Raw genomic sequence first — 19,533 nt, 5'->3', positions numbered from 1 at the left:
ATGTAGAAGATTTTTAGTGTCTTAGAATGTTAAAGCTGAAAGACATCACAGAAGTTATCTCAAGTTAATGTCTCCTTTAAGGTTAAATGATGCCCAAAGTCATAAAGGTAGTAAGTGGCAAAGCTGGGACTCCCGGGCTACTCGCTACTCTTCTTTTCTTCTAAAGAATAGTTTCCCAATCTTAATATTTTTAGTTTTCTATAATATAATCTTGGCTCCCCTAAGTGGGGTCTATGTAATCTTAGGCTAGTTACTTCATCTCTTTATATTGCAGTATTTCTGTGAAATGTAGATAGTAAACGGTGTACTTCACAAGACTACTGACTAAATACATAGTGAGCACTTACATCTGTTTGTGATAGTGTATGCTTTATATATGCTAGTGATTATTTTAAATATTTGGCATTAAGTTAATAATTATATATTAAATTTCAGCAAAGATACGTTGATGCAAAATGAAACATTTACAGAATAAATTGAAAATAAATTACTTTTCTTCCACTGGTGGCTAATTACCTCTCTTTCCAGTTAAGGCAAACTGAATGGTATTTCCTCCAACTCCACAAAATGCATCTACTATAATGTCACACTTGAAGGACTGACTGACCCGGCCAGCAATGTGTTCGGCGATCTTCTCAGGTGTAACTGAAAACCAGCCCTCTGTGAACAAAGAATATTTCTTTTAAGAGGTTCAATTTCAAGAAGCCAAGCTGAGCATAAACATAGCAAACATTACTATATGATATATATTTTAAAAAAAACAACTTACTTTCTCTTTTCAAAAAATTATACATAACCTAGTTTTAAAGAAAAGTTCTACAAAGCTTGTTATTAGAAAGGAGCTGCTGCTCCATTCCCATTCCTAATTTCGACAAGAGCAACCACCTCAATTCTGGCCCGATTCTTTTGCAATGTATTTTTCCAAAAACTGAATGCAATTTCGATTTTTGTATTTCAAGTATTAACTATTATCTACTATGGAAAATGGAAAGTTAGCTATTCTAATTGGCCAACTCCCCAAACTCCAGAGTTTCCCAATTATTTAATTCCTAATGGGAAAGCAATGAACCAGACTTGTACTGGATACTTTGGAAAAATTCAAACATTTTTAAAAGTTTAGGAAAAGCAAGAAGCTGATAGCAAAGGCTGCAAAGCTGTAGGACTAGCAGAACTCTCACTGTTTTCAGAAATGAGGTCCCATGCCCATGCCAGAAGAAAGAGTATACTGCCTTCCTTATTTCCCAATAGAAGATATTTATATTTTTCAGAAAGATATTTCTCTGAAGAAAATGATGCACCAATTTTCCTGTTTCTTTTCCTTACAGAAACATTAAACGGCTCCTCACTGCTGGAAGAATAAAAATATAAAATCCTTTTACAGAATTAAAAGATTTTATCCAGTCTTATTTCTCCCAACAAATTCCCTTGCATTTTTCTCAATACATAATATTTTAAGAGGTTCATAGACCCTGAAATGCCACCAGTGATCAAGTCCTCCTGATTTTGACCGTTGGTAAACACCTAATTTAAGTAGCCCAACATGAAAATAAGCATCAACTTGCAGAATTAAATAAGCTGTTCAAGGTCACAGCAGGGAAACTAGATAAACTAAAGAATTAAGTTTCCAGGGTTAATATATTAAATTACATTCCCCTCCCCCCAAGTCAAGTTGTCCTTTTGATCTTAGTTGCAGATCAGCTTCAAGTCATTGTCCTTTCAGTCTTAGTTGTGGAGGGCACAGCTCAGCTCTAGGTCCAGTTGCCGTTGATAGTTGTAGGGGGCACAACCCACCATCCCTTGCGGGAGTCGAACCGGCAACCTTGTGGTTGAGAGGACGCGCTCCAACCAACTCAGCCATCTGGGAACTCAGTGGCAGCTCAGCTCAAGATGCCGTGTTCAATCTTAGTTGCAGGGGGCGAGCCCACCATCCCTTGTGGGACTCGAGGAATTGAACTGGCAACCTTGTGGTTGAGAGCCCACTGGCCCATGTGGGAATCGAACCGGCAGCCTTTGGAGTTAGGAGCATGGAGCTCTAACCGCCTGAGCCACCGGGCCGGCCCTAAGTTACATCTTTTTGCACTAGGTATTTCTTCCTCAGATATTCTGTTGAATAATCTATCAGTTCCTTTTGCTATCTATCCTAAGATGCTACAAATACAGACTAAACCTGAGTTTGAAAATTTAAAAACACATATATAACCAAATTGAGAGACACTAGTAAATAACTGGCTGTTATTCTTTGGAAAATGTCAAAGTCATGGAAGACAAAAAAGGCTGAGGAACCATTCCAGATTAAAAGAAAGCAAAGAAACACAAAAATTAGATGCAATACATGATCTTGTACTAGATGGAAAAAAATGCTATAAAGGATGTGATTAGGATAATTGATAAAACGAAAGTATGGATTGTAGATCACAATATTGTAACAAGGATAACAGGATCAGAAACACACACACACACACACACACACACACACACACACACACACAGAAGGATAAAGCAAATGTGGCAAAATGTTAAAAAATAGCTGAATTTGGGTAAAATAGATATGAAAATTTTCTTATTACTCTTGCAAGTTTTCCAATGGTTTGAAATTATTTCAAAATGAAGTTAAATATTACACATATATTTTACCTCTGTCCAGTTTAATCCCATCATCAAAACGAGAGAAGAGCCTGTATCTCTGGGCCCAGTATTTTGCCAGCTGAGGAACAGCAGCAATCTCAGGAGGCAGACCAATTGCCTTTTTCTTCTTGTTTTTCTTCTTCTTCTTTTTAATTTCAGCTGCAATAAAAAAATATGAAGAACACAGATGCTCACTTTGAAGAAGGATATCACAGGTGAATTTATCTAAAACTGCAGCCACATCAATCAGTTACAATTTGGGATTCTGCCCCAGAACATGCGTGCAATGATGTATCTAGGGAAGCAGGAGGGCATAATGGAAATAGCACTGACTTCAGATTACAGCCTCTAGCTTGCTACTTACTGGCTCCCCGAGTTTGGAAAAGTAATCTAGGCTCTCTAAGCTCTGATTTTTTTAAAAAAGGAATGAATAAGTAGTATTTTACCTACCTACTTCACGGATTGTTAGGAGATATGTGAAGGTACTATTACGGTTATAAAAGTTAATAATTCTGCTAAATAAGACACTGTTTTAGTTGGTGAACTATAGAAATCCAAATTCCCTTCTTTAAAATAAAATTTGCTAAGGACTGATTAAGTTCTAACTCTCAGCTACATCAATCCTCTAAACCCAGCCATGACCTAGAAGTCATAGGGCCACTGAGAAATTGAAAGATGGGTCACTAATTCTAGAAAAAAATCTCGGTGGTAGATGAGGGGAAAGGGGATCAAATATATGGTGATGGAAGGAGAACTGACTCTGGGTGGTGAACACACAATGGGATTTATAGATGTAATATAGAATTGTACACCTGAAATCTATGTAAATTTACTAACAATTGTCACCCCAATAAACTAATTAAAAAAAAAGATCTCATTCATTCAGAGACTGACTTTTCTTAGATAAATGATTTTTATTAGTTTAGTTATTTGGTTTCAGTTCTGAGCAGATGAGAAGATGACAGCTAAGTATAATGACAAAAAGTGATGCTGACAAATAAAACTCTGTTACATTTAAGTGGTTCTCAAGGATAGGACCTTGTCTTAATATGGTCATCTGGTCGTTGCAAATAGCTAAAGCTATCATCAGCAGCAAAGTGCAGCGAAAGGTTCACAAGAGAAGGAATACTGACATTTTGAGTGAACAACCCTTAATGTGCGAGACCATCCTGTACACGACTGAACCTTAAGTACTAAATGCCAGAATTCCCCGGTCATTCCAACAACCAACATCTTCCAAATGCCCCTGAAATAGTAAGAACTACCAGTACTGTGACAAGTGGTGAACAGGGAAGTAGGGTAGGGTGGGAAAATGGGATTTAGGAATCAGACAACTTGGTACTATGTCCTAGCTATGCCACTTACTGGCTGTGTGACCTCAGGCAAACTTCTTAATTTCTCTGAGCTTTAATTTCTGTATTTATAGAACAAAGCTAATTCCACCTACCTCATTGGGCTATTTTACAGATTAAATGAGAATGAGGCTCGTGAAAGTATTTCAGAAATCTACAATTAGCACATGTACATCAGACATACATAAAAAAATTATTGCACAATAAAAATATTTAACTACCATAAATATGCTGTTTAGAAAAGAAATATGTGATATACTTATAGATCTAGACACACACATGCATGTATGAAGAAAAAAAATCAAGATTCAAATGAGGTCATATTCCTCAAATACGAATTAAAAAAGAAATCATCACAATAAATATAATTGTTCCATTAGGGCAAGTCTGAAATAACTCATCAATAAAAATGAATACTATTTCAAATAAAAATTTCTCCCTTTAAAAGCCTCAATGTTTCATTGAGTATAATTATTATTTTTTAAATTATAAAAGAACATTTGCTGTAAAATAAGTTCAAATAGTACAAAAGGGCATAAAATGAAAATGCTACTCTGTTCTCCACTCATTATAGCTAACTACTGTAAATACTTTTTTACGTCAATGTACCATCCAAAAACAAATTACCACTATTCACAGCCACTAAAAAACCAAAAAATTTAGAATGATCAAAATGAAAGGCAGGACAATACTAAATTTCAACAGGGATAAAACGACTGGCCACCTTTAGCCCATGGTAGAGACCAATCTTAATGGCACAGACCGAGGTACCCAAACACAGTTCTGCCATATGCTTTCCCTTTGATTTTATCATGCTTGCTCAGCCAATAGTAAAGTGTGCTCTGGGTGCCAAATCATTGCCATTAGCACATTCCCACTTAATATGCCTTCTTTCAACTTAAATAAAAATTGCAGTAAATCCTAAGTGAAAACTGGAAAAACATATTAAACAAAAATGTATTTATCTAAATCCATTAGGAAATTGAAGCACATTTAGCCTTACCTTCAGTTTCTACCTGAAGAGAGTCTGGTATATCCTGAGCAACACAATCCTCCTTATCTGTAACAGCTGCGACTGTGCTGTCGCCTTCACATTTTTCTGTTTCAAGTTCACCAGCTGAAGCGATGGCGTGACATTTTTCAGGTTCTGGATTGCTCTTCTCCAATGGGTTATCACCTTTTGTAACAGACATTTCTTGTTCTGAATCACTGCTTGTGCAAGTGTCTTGCACAGTGTCATGAGAAACTGACTCCTGCGAAGCTTCCTCATCCACTGGTTCATTAACCCATTTCAGGAATTTTTCTACCTGAAATTGTAAAATGTTACAAGAATGAATTACTTCTAATTACAGAGAATATTCCCACCTGCTTTACCATTTGTGCCCTGACTGATAAGCTGCATCACAATTACTAGCTCTGGTAAGAACACTGATTAGTCAAGCTAATGTGAGTAATTCCAAGCTAATTGCACTTTGTTATCTGGACATATCATGACCTTATTAAAGATTACTTTAAGGAAGAAAATATCAGATTAAATACAAGACTATGGTCTTCCTGTTATCAATTAACATTAAGAGGACAAAGCTGAACTCTTCCAGTAGTTTTCCTTAAAGACTTCTAACAATATAACTGTCCGATGTGATATTACCATTATAAATGTACCTACCTATTATTGAGTCATTGATTTTAGTTTTCAAATTGTATAGAGCTTTCTGCAATGTCCAGGCTATAATCTATGTTAAATGGTGCTCAGCACCAAAGATAAACTTTAAAAAGATTTTGTACTAATCTGTTTATAAGAATAAAAACCAGTGCTATCTTGGAAAGAATGAGAGCTGCCTTTTAATGAAGCAATGAGAGCCAGTAAGATGATTCCTAAATACTAAGTTTTTTCTACGAAATGTTAACAAGGCTCAGGGTCAAATGATACATACTTTCTTGCAAACTTCTATACCACAAATATTCTTCATAACAGACCTTTCTGACCTTTCTAAGACTTAGGAAATTAGACCAAGAATGGCAGACAGAAAATGGGCAGGATAACCACCCAGAATCTTCCTTGACGCACAGGGATTGTGCCTGCGTATCCATCAGGTAGCTAAGGCCACGCCAGCCACATTTATTTTTTTCCTGAGCAATACTTAGCAGTGGTTTCTGTTCTTCATTTACAGATGAATGTATGGGGACTATTACATCCAACACATTATAAAAGGTCCTATAAGACTGATTGAACTGATATTGGGAATCTGTTCCAGATATAAGTAGGGCCACTAAAATATTAAAATAACACCAGCAATCAAAACATCTAAAATACAATAAATGTAAAACCAGCTACAAATTTGTAGCATGTTTTGGAAGAATACTGGAGTTAGGAAGGATAATGTACACTGGGGGAAAAACAAAGTCATGATGGGATCTGAGATTTGGTTCTGTTGACTCAAAAGAACTGCTGAGATGTGGCTGATAAAATGGTTCTGCTCACCTAGAAGGTGCTTTTTTTCTACAATGGAGAAGGATCACTCATCAAATCAAGCAAAAGCAATTTCAATTACTTTTGTTTTCCAGGGAGTCAGACAACAGGTACAGCAAAGTCCAGGAGAGGGAATATGAATATTCCAGTAAACAACGTGAATAATTACATTAGCCTTGAGTCTCACGTCATAAGGATGAACTTGTTAGTGCAAAGTTTAAACAGTCACCTTTAGATGACCCCCAAATTAAGGATTACAATAAAAGCTGTATCAGACATTGGACTTCTAGGATCCTACTTCGCCTAAAACAGACGAGAAATTTCCACTGTCTGTTACCACACACGCAAGGCGATTTTACCTATTTATCTTCCCAGAAACGACTACTTTGTAGCTTTTAAAACATCCTCTTTTCATATTATCAACTTAATCTTTTCCAAATTTAGTTCGCACAATATATGCCTTTAGGAAGCAAGGGGGAAAGAATTGTAGGTATCCTTATATTTAGTAGAAGCAGCGTTGCCATTTGAAAACAATAATTTTAGGGAGTCAGGCTCACAAAATGAAATTATATCTGTAAATATAAAAGAAAATTTATACATACCTTACTCAAAGCTTTGCTTTTCTTGAAACATGTTTTTTCTGATTCTTCAGTAAAGAAAATGTGTTGGTTTTGCATATTTATTTGTCTTCTCATGTCCAAGAACTTTGACTTATACTTCACATCTTTCTGTAGATACCTTACTCGCCTACGACTAAAATTTGAAATTCCACCATATCTGTGACCAAATCAAAAGAAGTTGACTGAAATCTTAAGTTCTGAGTTTGTTTCCTTATATGAAAGAAAACAAATATTTTTACTATTTTTCTATTAGCAGCCAGTATTTTAATTTCTCTAACTTATGAAAATTATGCAATAAAGTTCAAAATGCAGAAGTTTAAGGTCTAGTTTGTATGTTAATTTTCAAGTAAATGTGAAACACCAAACTTGGATTATCAGCATATCTTACATAGAGCAGAAAACAGAAATTAAGTAGTAAAATAAAGGAATAGCAGAAAAATACAACCCCCCCACTGCAATTGGAGAAATATAATTTTTTCTTACAGTGAGGTGATGCCAAAGCTCTTTAACATATATCTGGATATGTTCGAATTATCTTAAATGTGGTCACTAAATTCTTAACCTAAGTGAATCTGAACTCACCAAAAAAGCAAACCCATATTAAAATAATTAGAGACTGTCTTTTGATGTAACCATTTGCATTTTTCCTGTCCTAAAATATATATACATGTATCTGCTATGAAGCCTTTTTTGACTATATCAAGTCACATTAACTTCCTCTCCTACAGACTATTAGACACTTAGGAGTGTGACATATAACTTAGCACTTATAAACTCCTAAACAGTTTGGTTTTAAATGTCAGGTGTTATCTTCTAGCCATATTAAATACTTCTTTATAAAAAGTGTATCTTATCTTTCCCTTTTAAATAAAACTGGGTGCTCTAAATAGAGAATAGTTAAATCCAAGGTCAGAGAATAAATCTCAATGAGTGTATACTAGCAAGAGCTACCCAAGTAATTTCTCCATAAAATTACAAATGGGTAGAAATAAAGTCTGCCACGAATTTAAATGTGACACCAGCAGGAAAATCCATTATTTTACTAATCTTTTTGATCTTTAGCTTTAAAAGACTATATGAACTACAACTGCTCTGAAGTACCATACGGAGAAATAACTGACAGTCTTTTAAAAAAACATTCACAGTATTATAATTATGAGCATGTATTTCTGAATGGATTTGGATTTAATTTAGGTGGACCTATGTCCTTTTCTTGCTGACTTCATAAAATGTAGGTATCTGTTAAAGTTTCACAACTAACAAAATATGTCTCAATTCTCAGAAATATCAAAGACCTTAACTTTGATTTAAGTTACTGGTGTAAGCTGACCAGTAGGTAGATCTTCAGTGTGCCTTCAGTACGCAGTTTAGTCTTCATGTCACGTGCAATAAACTCTTCAGTTTCCTTGTATTTAACGCTTAGGTATGTAATCCCATAGATCATTTGTACTTTCTGTATACAAAAGTTCATAGCAGCTTTATCTATAATAGCAAAATACCCCATATAATCTAAATGTTCTTCAATAGGTAAATGGTTGGGCAAACTCTGGTATACCTATACAATGGAATACTGTTCAGCAATATGAAGGAATGAATTATTGATACAGGCAATAATCTGGGGTTACCTCAAAGGCATATGCTTAGACCTTGGGAAACTACCCCGCTGTACGTACAGGATAGTCAATTAGATATAAGGCCTCACTGAAAGGATCAGGTAAATGTACTCATAAGGCAGGATGTCATGGTATATTATTGACCGAAAAAAGTAAGCTGCAGACTATGTAGAGCATGATTCCATTTTTGTATTTTATAAAAAGAGAGTAAGATGTGTGTACATGTACACACATGAATAAATTAGAAAGAATATATGCCAAACGATGCCTATCTCTCTAAAGTGAAAGGAAAAAATTTCACTTTATACTTGTTATTGCTATTTTGTTTAAGTTTCACTACTATCAAAATATAAAAGAAAAAAGGTTACTGCAGATTTGAACTTATTATGGCATGTTCACTATACACTTCAGGTGTACACAGAGATATATGAGACACTAGGTGAAGACAGAACCATGCTTAGAAGTCACAAGAGAGGAGCTTGAATCCCTTCTCTTCAGCAAATGATGTGATTGTGACCAAGTCAAACCCTCAGGAGCTGTTAATTACTTTCTCTACGAAATTGGAACAACAACATTGGATTGCTATGAAGCGTAACTGAGTTAATTAATACATGTGAATACATCAAATGTATGGTGAAACCTCTACAATTCTTACTAAAAAGAGAGGTTAGTGTTTTAATTGTAACATCTTAAGTGCTATAAAATATATAATCATTATTAGCTATCTGAATATCAGAGAGCTTTAAGACAGCTGAAGTGTTTAAGATTTAGGGACAACAGCACTTATGTATAATTACTTTTGTCCTGAGCCATGCTTGAATCCTAGAAGGGAACCATTGTCATCAAAGTCTGAATCTGGATTTTCATCGATGTCCAGTTCATGGCTAAACAAATAAACAAAAGGTAAATACTGATAAGCCGTTACCTCCAGAGCCCACCAGTTCAGGCAAATATCAACAGGTACACATAGTCATCCGACGCAAACTTTCCCATCATGACAATCAACCATAGTTCACAAATCCAGAAAGACAGGAAAAAGAACACTTTAACTAGAATTTTTCCAAATGCGATAAAGTACTCAGCAGTGTTTGGAACACAGTAATAAGCACTCAAATCTTAAAAAACGTTAAGTAATTATCTCTATTCACAAACACGGTACAAATATGGATCTCTCCACCATTCTCCTTTGGGAAAACACCAGTAAAAGCTGCCGCCTTAAACTAGTCTCCTAGAGAGATATCGCTAGAGGTTTTTCTGAAAAACAAGGAAACATTTAAGTAACAAGCCAACCACAAAAACTACGAAAGAAAAAATATTGTTAAGAAGAATAAGGTTGTGATACAAATGATATTAAGTAACCCAAGATCATCCATCTATTGGGGATAACTTCTAATGCTCCCTACTATCTGGGAGACAGTAACAAGTAAACAAAAATGGTGAGAGATTATTCATACAAACGAAGTTATACTCACTGAACATTTATGGAGGACCTACTGGGTCCCAGGAATGCAAGTGCACACATAGTCTGCCTTAGGGAACTAATGGAGGAGTTAACAAGCAATGACTACTATGCAGAAGGAACACAGCCAAGGTATGCTTTTATGTACTAAGTTGCTGAGCCTCTAAAACTTGTTTACTGTTTTTCTAGATGCTGTATGGAACATAAAAGTCTTATGTGGAGCACTTCATATCCTGTCAAAGAAATGTTTCCAGCTAACGTCCAAATTCTAATATCCATTCTTTCCTTGTATTTTACATCATTAGCTTTTGACCATATGTTACACCTTACATTCTTTTCTTTTTTTTTTAATTAAAGTTTATTAGGGTGACAATATTAGAAAAGTTACATAGATTTCACGTGCATAATTCTGTAATACATCATCTATATATCACATTGTGTGTTCACCACCCAGCGTCAGTTCTCTTTCCATCACCATATATTTGATCCCCTTTACCCTCATCTACCACCCCACATTATTTTTTATTTGTTTAATTACTTGTATAAATGGTATACCAGAAAGAGTGCTGTCTCTGAAAGAGTTGGACTGAGCTCTAGCTTTTGAGCTGCCATTGCTGCTGTATAAATCTGGGTGAGGCATTTATCCTTGTTTTCTCTTAGTATTCTTATCTACAGAATGAGAGCATTAGATTTATCTCACATATTTCAGCAATAAAATTCTGTGACTATATACCCAGAGTTTTGAAAAAAAAAATTAAAACTTCCTCGATAAAGAGAACAACACCTATGTATGCATATATTACTAACTGATAGCTACTAAGTGTCAGATATATTACATGTTATCCCAATGATTTCACACAAAAAAAGGCATCAGTTCCATTTTATAGATAAAAAATTATGGTAGAACAAGAGGCAGAGTTGGGATCTGACCATGTTCCAAAGCCCCAGGTCTCGCCTTATCTCTTCTCCTCACAGGATTAGCAGTGTTGTAATGTAACAAGCACTTTATAACTACTCACTTGTGGACAGAGTGCTTATGCTAACACATTCTAGAGAAAGGTAACATGCAACCTACCTCCTCTTGAGTTTGCTTGGCTTATGTTCAGGTGGATCTTCTTCGTTCTCATCTCCATCAGTACCGCTGGGGTGTGGTCTTTCTTTGGCTGTGTTTGCTTTTGAAGATTCCTGTGAATCTAAAGTGGCAGAGATAATACTGTGGATCTCCCCCCTTGGCTTGACAATTCTTCTGCCATTTGCAAAGGTGATCCAAATATTTCAGTGCCTTTCCTGCATTGAACTGTATGTACACATGAGACAAAGTGCCAGACTACATCTACCTATTCTGTGTATCTACATGCAGAGTCTGAGCATAAAAAATTAGAGCAATGTCTATTAAAGTTTAAAAGTTTCTATGATGTAACTACTTAAAAAAGGGCACTAAAACTACTTTTTTCCTGATAACTGTTCAAATCTACACAAACTAATCCACAAAGTTACCTTCTTCATAGCTGTTAACACATTTTGACGGAATTTTCATCTCAATGACTCTAAAGATGGCATGATCACATTGACTCAAATTAATCTCTTTATTAAGAAGCAAATATATCTCATTGTCTCTAATACAGCTCTTAATAATAGAAGTAACAGAAAAATAAACACCACTCTTTAAAAAGAGGATTAACTTGCTATGGCTTTGAGGTCATGTCTGTCTTAGTACTTATTTCTTCAGACTGGAACAAAGTAGGTGGTGGAACTGGAAGTAGAGAGGTGTTTGCAATATAGAAGTGGGAAGTTTTGACTATGAGAACAGAATATTTCAGGTAAACGCTCAACCACAAACAGTAGAAAAAATACTTATAGAGAAATGCACTATAGACCTTATGTTTTAATCTCAATGGAGAATCAAAAATTTTGATTTAAATCTAGAATTCTCAAAACGTTCCTGATGGCAGTCACAATGGAACTAATTACAGAAATGGTCAACTATTTACATAATTAAGGGAACAGGAAATAGAAATGGTCAATCTATACACATAGATTAGGGAACAGGCTATAGAAGACAGAGACTGTGAGGTTCACTGGGTGACAAAGCAAAAATGTAGGCAGGTAAGGGAAGATGATCAAAAGGAGTAACACGAAGCAGTAAGATAGGGGCCAATGCATTGACCAATATACACATTTCAAGTTTTATTGTCAAAATAAGGATAGAAAGTAATTAGTAGAGTATTGAAGAATAGCAAAAGACTAATATAAAATAATCACATTAAAAGGATAACAGCAGCAAAATAGAAAGGAATGAGAATACTGTACTGAAGTTAAGCTCCATTCTAACAGAACAAAGAGAATAAAGTAGACAGAGCTCTTTAGTAACTCTCTAGACGACTCTCAACTAGATGAAATAAGACCCGCAACTTGAGATGAGAAAAGCAAACCTAACTGTTAAGTAAAAGGCCAAACCTTTTGCTTCATATAGGAATAAGGCTGAGAAGTCCCTATGAACCAAACTTCCAGCACCAAACATCAAGGATGCCAAGGTAACATCTTAGTGGCCTTCAGGAAAAATCCAAGTTATAAAAATTTCCTCCTCTCCCATTTTCCTGGTGCCTTCAGTTAGTAGTACCCTTTCCCTAGCAAGAGCATTCTTCTCCACTCTTAACCTCTCTTAGCACACCTCTTACTGGCTTTCTTTAGTCCTGACAGTGGCACCAGTCTGCATGACGATTTTTTTTTTTTTAATCACTTAGGCAGGAGACAACCAAGTTCCTTAGCCTAGATATTTTGAGAATCCTGAAATCAACCCTTCCAGTTATAAATTAATATCATGTCCTGCTGAGATTCCCTATAGAGCAAGACTTCACTTGTCTCAACTGAATTCCAGATAGGACTCCCATTCAGATTTGCCTAATGTCAAACGTGCACTCTCAATCATTCTTTAATGTGCCTTCATTTCTGCTCCAAATTAGACTTCTTAAGGGATTTCCAAGTTTTAATTCACTGGCCACAGGCATAAGAGGAAGGAATGATACTTTTGAGAACTCTGTGCAAATATTCTTTTTTATTTATATAAAAAAGTAATAAACAACTTGTGATATAAAAAGATGGATTATATAATTTCATTATTTATCTATAAAATGTACCTGGCATTATTGGACTCTACCATAAAGGATTAATATTAGTAATTTTGCTAAATAGATGCATTTAGTTAACTATTACTTAGTAGGATAAATCTTGGTCAGTCTTACCTTGAGCTGGCTGATTTGTGCTTCTGTTCTCAGACAAGTTGTTGCCTTCCTTGGTTCCTCCATCACATGGTTCACTTTGGCCAGAAGCAGGGCATTCTCTTTGGCTGTTAACAGCACTTAGCCACTGATGTCCATCAGAACTTACAGAGGAATCTAACTGGTTCTGTTCTACTTTCCCTGAATTCAGACTTATATTACTAATTGCATCAAGTATTTCATTATGATCTTTATCACTTGAACTAGAGCTTTCACTACCAATTGATGAAGATGGAAAAGTAAGTAAGTCTGTTTTCATGCAATTTTCATCCTTCTCGTTGTTAACTTCTGTTTTAGACCCACAGGTGTTTGTATCACAGCTTTGTGAGGCATCAAAAGTCCAACCCTGAGCATCCCAATATTGAAATTGTTCCAAATAATACCAATAAAGTTGACTATAATGTTGTTCCCATTCTTCCTTAGTATCAGGACTGTTCCAAGGTTCAGAACATAGGGTTTCATCTGAATGTTTTTCTTGCCAGCTTTGCCATAATAGTCCTCCACCATATTTGTTCCAGTACTTTTCCCATTTCTCTGTAATTTCTAGCTGTGGAGATAATGTATTTTCAACAGGAAGGTTTTCAGTTTTAATGTCTTTTTTGGTTTGAAGTTTACGTGTTTTGGTGTTCTCATACTGTTCAACTGAACATGGATCATCTGAATCCAAAATGTCATCTTCTTCATATTCTTGTTTCCAAGATTCTCTCATAATCTCATCTAAGTACTTCTTCTGATATTTTTTCTTTTTCTTTTTTATTTTAACTTTATTTCTAGTATTCATAGACACCTGCATGAGATAAATAACTTGAATATGAAATGCATTTCGTGAACTAAAAGAGAAAGTAAAACCCAAGTCTATTTAGACATTAAACAAAATTACCCACAACCTCCCCACCCTGGGCTTTTAGATACACAAACAAGTGAATCTTACTAAGTTTCCAAGAAGAGGAAAAAAAAAAAAAATCACATGTGGGACCTATCGCAGCATTCAGTTTTGTTTAATTTATAAATACGTACTTTGAAAAAGAGGTGGAGTGCTCTAATTCATGAATGTATTAGATTTGGGATAAAAAATTCCATGATATTTTACAAAGAAAACTAAGAAATAACAAAATTAATACTTACCTCAAAATTCTTATGTGCAGACATCCCACCAAATTGAAGTGGCAGTCCCATACTTCTCATAAGTTCAGCCTCAGAATCAAGTCCATTTTCATCTAGGCCTATTTCTTTGCTATCACATGATTCTGCAGTGTCATGGGCATGACTACGTTCTTCTTCTATAGCTTGGTCTCCTACAGATAGTATTTGTTAGCTTAATTTTTGAGAAAATTGAGACGTGAGTTTTATCGTCATTTTAATGAAGAACCCGAGATCCAGAGTTATTACAAGACTTGCCCGAAATAAAAGTACACAAATGTCAGAAATCTGAAAATGGAACTACCCTATGATCCAGTAATTCCACTCCTAGGCATCTATCCGGAGAAATCCAAAACTCCAATTCAAAAATCTGTATGCACTCCTATGTTTATTGCAGCACTATACACAATCGCCAAGACATGGAAACAACCTAAATGCCCATCGGTAGATGACTGGATTAAGAAACTGTGGTACATTTATACAATGGAGTATTACGCAGCCATAAAGAAAAAAAGAAATCTTACCATTTGCAACAACATGGATCGATCTAGAACATTATGTTAAGCGAAATAAGTCAGAAAGAGAAAGACAAGTACCATGTGATCTCACTTACATGCGGAATCTAAAGAAAAGAATAAGTGAATGAACTAATCAGAAACAGTTTTGGGGACAAAGAGGAAAAACTGAGGGTTGTTAGATGGGCAGCGGGGTGGGGATAAGGGGAAAGGTGAGGGGATTAGAAAACAGTCGGTAACCATAAAATGGCCTCAGGGTTTTTGAAAAATAATTTGGGTAATGTAATCAATAATGTTGTAAAGATTTTGTAGGGTATCTGATGGACACGTGTCCCATTTGGGAGACCACCTCAGGGAAGATGTAGATGCTTGATCAATGTACTGTACACCTGAACCTGAGCAATAATGAATGCCAACTATAATTTTATATATATAATGTAATGGCTCGGTGCGATGTCAGAGGGATAGTGGATGGGGGGATGCGGGGAGGGGGTGGTCCACAGTGTGAGGGATATAAATGATGAACGTCTAAGTATTACCTTGTGTTGTGCACCTGAAACTAATAAAAAAAAAAAAACTGGAAAAAAAATACACCAATGTTAGAATTTTTAAGGGGAAGAATAAAAAAGGGGGAAAAAGAGAATTGATGGCAATTATGGACTAGTAAAAAACCAGCCAACTAAGAATCAAGAGATAATTTCTAGTCTGGCTTTGCTTGCCACTACCATCCAGCTGCTCATTCAACTTATATTTACTGAGTATCTCCTCTGTGCTGGGCATTGTGCAAAGTACTGAGGACATGAGAAGAAATGCAGCAAGTAACCATAGGGGAAATATGTACATTTTCACATTCCTTATGTGCGATATTACTGAACTAGATCAATGGATTGAAAATGGTATTTGTAGGGGCGGCCGGGTGGCTCAGTTGGTTAGAGCACAAGCTCTGAATGACAGGGTTGCCGGTTCAATTCCCACATGGGCCAGTGAGCTGTGCCCTCCACCACTAGATTGAAGGAGAATGACTTGGAGCTGATGGGCCTTGGAGAAACACACTGTTCTGTTCCCCAATAAAAATTTAAAAAAAAAAAAAAAAAAAAAAAAAAAAAAAGAAAATGGTATTTGTAGTTATTTTAGGAGCTGTTAATAGCAGAGGTGAGAGGTATGTCTTTAGGCCCCTCATGGATACTTCCATCGCAACTGGATTTACATCCTGGAACTCTATGGGAGAGTAGACTTAATGAAAGTATTCCGCTATTACAAGTTTGAGGGCCGGCCCGGTGGCTCAGGTGGTTGGAGCTCCGTGCTCCTAAATCCGAAGGCTGCCGGTTCGATTCCCACAGGGAAACTAAGATTGAACACGGCACGTTGAGCTGAACTGTGTTGAGCTCCCAGATGGCTCAGTTGGTTGGAGCGCGTCCTCTCAACCACAAGGTTGCCAGTTCGACTCCCGCAAGGGATGGGGGGCTGTGCCCCCTGCAACTAATAACGGCAACTGGACCTGGAGCTGAGCTGTGCCCTCCACAACTAAGACTGAAAGGACAACAACTTGAAGTTGAATGGTGCCCTCCACAACTAAGATTGAAAGGACAACAACTTGACTTGGGGAAAAAAAAAAGGGAAAAAAAAAGTCCTGGAAGTACACACTGTTCCCCAATAAAGTCCTGTTTCCCTTCCCCAATAAAATTCTTTTTTTTTAAAAAAAAAATTTGAAATCTACTGAAGTGGAAGAAAAACAAGTTTCACTTTATCCTAATACTCGTATGCTGGTTTTAAAAGCCTGTAATTCCTGTTGCAGTTTTCCCCATGTCTAAAGAAACATAAAGGATATGTGTGGGAAGGACAAATGGGGACCCGATAGGGAAGTCTGAGAGAGACCATGACGGTTTTCAGGTAACAAGGTGAGGCTCAAAGTATAGAACAAATTCTATTATTTGATAAAGTTAACACAGATTATGCCCTCTTTATTTCAGGCAAAAGACCATGGATGTTCACTTGGAATTTATCCTGAATCATTTGTCTGTACAATTGTTAAAGTATTTAAACAAGGAGGCTATTAGATTGAGATGGCTCTAATGCCTTGGTAACCTACCCAAACAAATCAAAACCTAAGCCAGAGTCAATGCACTTGAACCTGAGAAAATGAAATTTAAGAACAAACGATCACAAACAACTAAGTTTTCCCAATTAAGGCAACTGCCAATCAAATAATCTTGTTTTGCTTCACATCTTCTCTATAAAAACCCCTCCCCTAGCTCCAGTCAGCAGAGCATTCCTAGCTACCTTTGGTATGGTACTGTCTGATTTGAATCGATGTATGCTGAAATAAACTCTTGAAAAAATTTAAAATGTGCCTCAGTTTATCTGTTAGCACAATAAAGTTTTGTTGAAGAAACTATATGCTCTCTACTTTTCAAAGCTTCAAATTTCAAGTTGCTTTTACCTAATGGCAACAACTCAGAAAGGAACGCTACACAGTGCCAAAGAAGTTACCTCAAGTCCATGGAGAAGCTAGCTATAGGAAAAGATCTGCTTTGATAGGGATTCTAGAACCATGTTATAATAAACAATAAAGACTGTTTATGATTACATGGTTATTTGCCATTTATAATATTTTATGCTAAGAAATTAATCCAGTTTTATAACAAACTATAATACAATATTATGGTTAATTTTAGCAAGAAAGGGTTATATAGTTTTATACAGTATTACCTGCATTGTTGACATGGCCTTTAACATAGTAGCCTTTTAATCCCAAATTGCACAATTTCCGATCTCTGTGAAGCAAATTAAACAGTCAATACTGAAAAAGATTATTAAACTATAAATTTAGAGAAAAAAACAAGTTCAGGACAGCACAGATTATTTAAGAAAAACATTAAGGAACAGAAAATGCAATCTGCTAATACATTTTCTCATCTGTAATACACAGGTAATAATACTTAGCTTATGGGGTTGTTATAAAGATTGACAGTATCTGTAAAATCTTAATTGCTGAATTGAATTGCAAAGCTGGAGACCAGACCTGCATTGTACTGATCCCACTAAGATACTGCTCCTTTAAGAGCCCTGAATAATCATTATTACCATTTTAAGTCTTTTTTTAATCACTGTACCTGACACATGGGTGGCCGCGAAATACATCCTGAATAAATAGTTCTTGGAAATTTCTGAAGCACAAGTAGCAATTTCTCTACTGCAAAAGGGCTGTGGATTAATTTCAAGTATAATACTAAAAAAAGGAAGTCCTTTCTAAAAAGTACCGAAATGAGATCACAGAAATGTTATGTGACTTGCCCAACGCCACACAGCTGATTATTCGTAGAGCTGGGATGTGAAGCCCAGATAGATATTCTGCTTCTAAGGACAATATTCTTTTAAATTCTGGTTCAAGAACTTGTGGGAAAAGACATATCCAATGATTTTGTTGAGTTTATGATTCTTCTGTATATGAAAAACCAGAGATCACCACTAGACACTGTCACATAGGTATGACCAGAGATAAATTCAGGCTCTTCAGTTTCCACAACAGTTCTCTATCTCAACTAAAATACATTATTGTTAAATACAATATTTAACAAGTCACCAGCGTCAGTGACTTTAGACTACTTAAATACCTTAATCAGAAAGATTCACTTATGTTCTAGACAAATTAAAAGACCTCCAGGACTTCCACTTACCTGACTGTGGGATTTTTTTGAAAAGGCCATTATTGAGACTAAGTTTTCTACTCGAATAAATAAAGATTACAAGACATATCTCAGGGTGTTGCCAGAATGCTTACATGGGGGAAAAAAATGAATGAAGTGTAAAACAATTAGTGCTTGGCACTCAGCAAGTAGCTTTTCTAAAAAAAAAAAAAAGCCAATTATAGTGGATATTTTTTAGTTTTCAATTTGCTTTATATTGTATCAGCTTTCCAATGCACTCTTCCTTCAAACATTTGGTGACAGTATACTTGAGCTTGTCTTCTACCTTTTTCTCCCCTTTTAATATTCACAAAATGTTGGAATTCCTCCAAGATGGATCCCACTTCTTCCCAACCCCCGCTCCAAGTGCTAAATCAATAGCTTCAAGGACTATCTATACTAGAATGGCTCAAGGTTTTAAGACTTCTCTAGCGCTCCAAACCAATATATTTAAGTACCTATGACATCTAATCTTGGATATCTGATAGCTACTCCAAAATCAAAACACAGTAAGTTGATTATCTTTTTATTATCTTTTGCTAACCCCCCCAAAACCCATGACTCACTAGTGACCCCTATCTCAGTGAAAGGCATCAATATAAACGGGAAACCAGGGAGTTACCCTTGACCTACTCTCCTCTTTCCCATCCTTTATCTTTCCTTCATTCCCCCATATCCAATCCAATCCCCTAAACTCAACAATTTCTCTCCTATATTTCCTCCTTTCTCCATTTACACTGCCACCAATCCTTATATACGCCACGAAAATCTGTTG

At 35.9% G+C, this 19,533-nt stretch overlaps 1 protein-coding gene across 1 annotated transcript in view; it reads right to left on the bottom strand.

Annotated features, from left to right (window-relative positions):
• The window catches only part of TGS1 (trimethylguanosine synthase 1), a 42,165-nt gene that overhangs the window by 20,706 nt on the left and 1,926 nt on the right, over nucleotides 1–19,533 (bottom strand). The window contains exons 2-10 of the mRNA XM_081070753.1: nucleotides 17,782–17,846; nucleotides 14,543–14,712; nucleotides 13,382–14,204; nucleotides 11,215–11,332; nucleotides 9,478–9,564; nucleotides 7,050–7,224; nucleotides 4,981–5,284; nucleotides 2,635–2,784; nucleotides 517–660 (exon numbers count right to left, since the gene is read on the bottom strand). Coding sequence (XP_080926879.1) covers nucleotides 517–660; nucleotides 2,635–2,784; nucleotides 4,981–5,284; nucleotides 7,050–7,224; nucleotides 9,478–9,564; nucleotides 11,215–11,332; nucleotides 13,382–14,204; nucleotides 14,543–14,712; nucleotides 17,782–17,846 — 2,036 coding nt within the window. The remainder of the gene's footprint in view (nucleotides 1–516; nucleotides 661–2,634; nucleotides 2,785–4,980; nucleotides 5,285–7,049; nucleotides 7,225–9,477; nucleotides 9,565–11,214; nucleotides 11,333–13,381; nucleotides 14,205–14,542; nucleotides 14,713–17,781; nucleotides 17,847–19,533) is intronic.

Source organism: Rhinolophus hipposideros, assembly GCF_964194185.1.
Source record: "Rhinolophus hipposideros genome assembly, chromosome: 13".
NCBI classification, from domain to species: Eukaryota; Metazoa; Chordata; class Mammalia; order Chiroptera; family Rhinolophidae; genus Rhinolophus; species Rhinolophus hipposideros.
The sequence above is the reverse complement of the archived record's forward strand: the minus strand, read 5'-3'. Positions and strand labels throughout refer to the sequence as shown.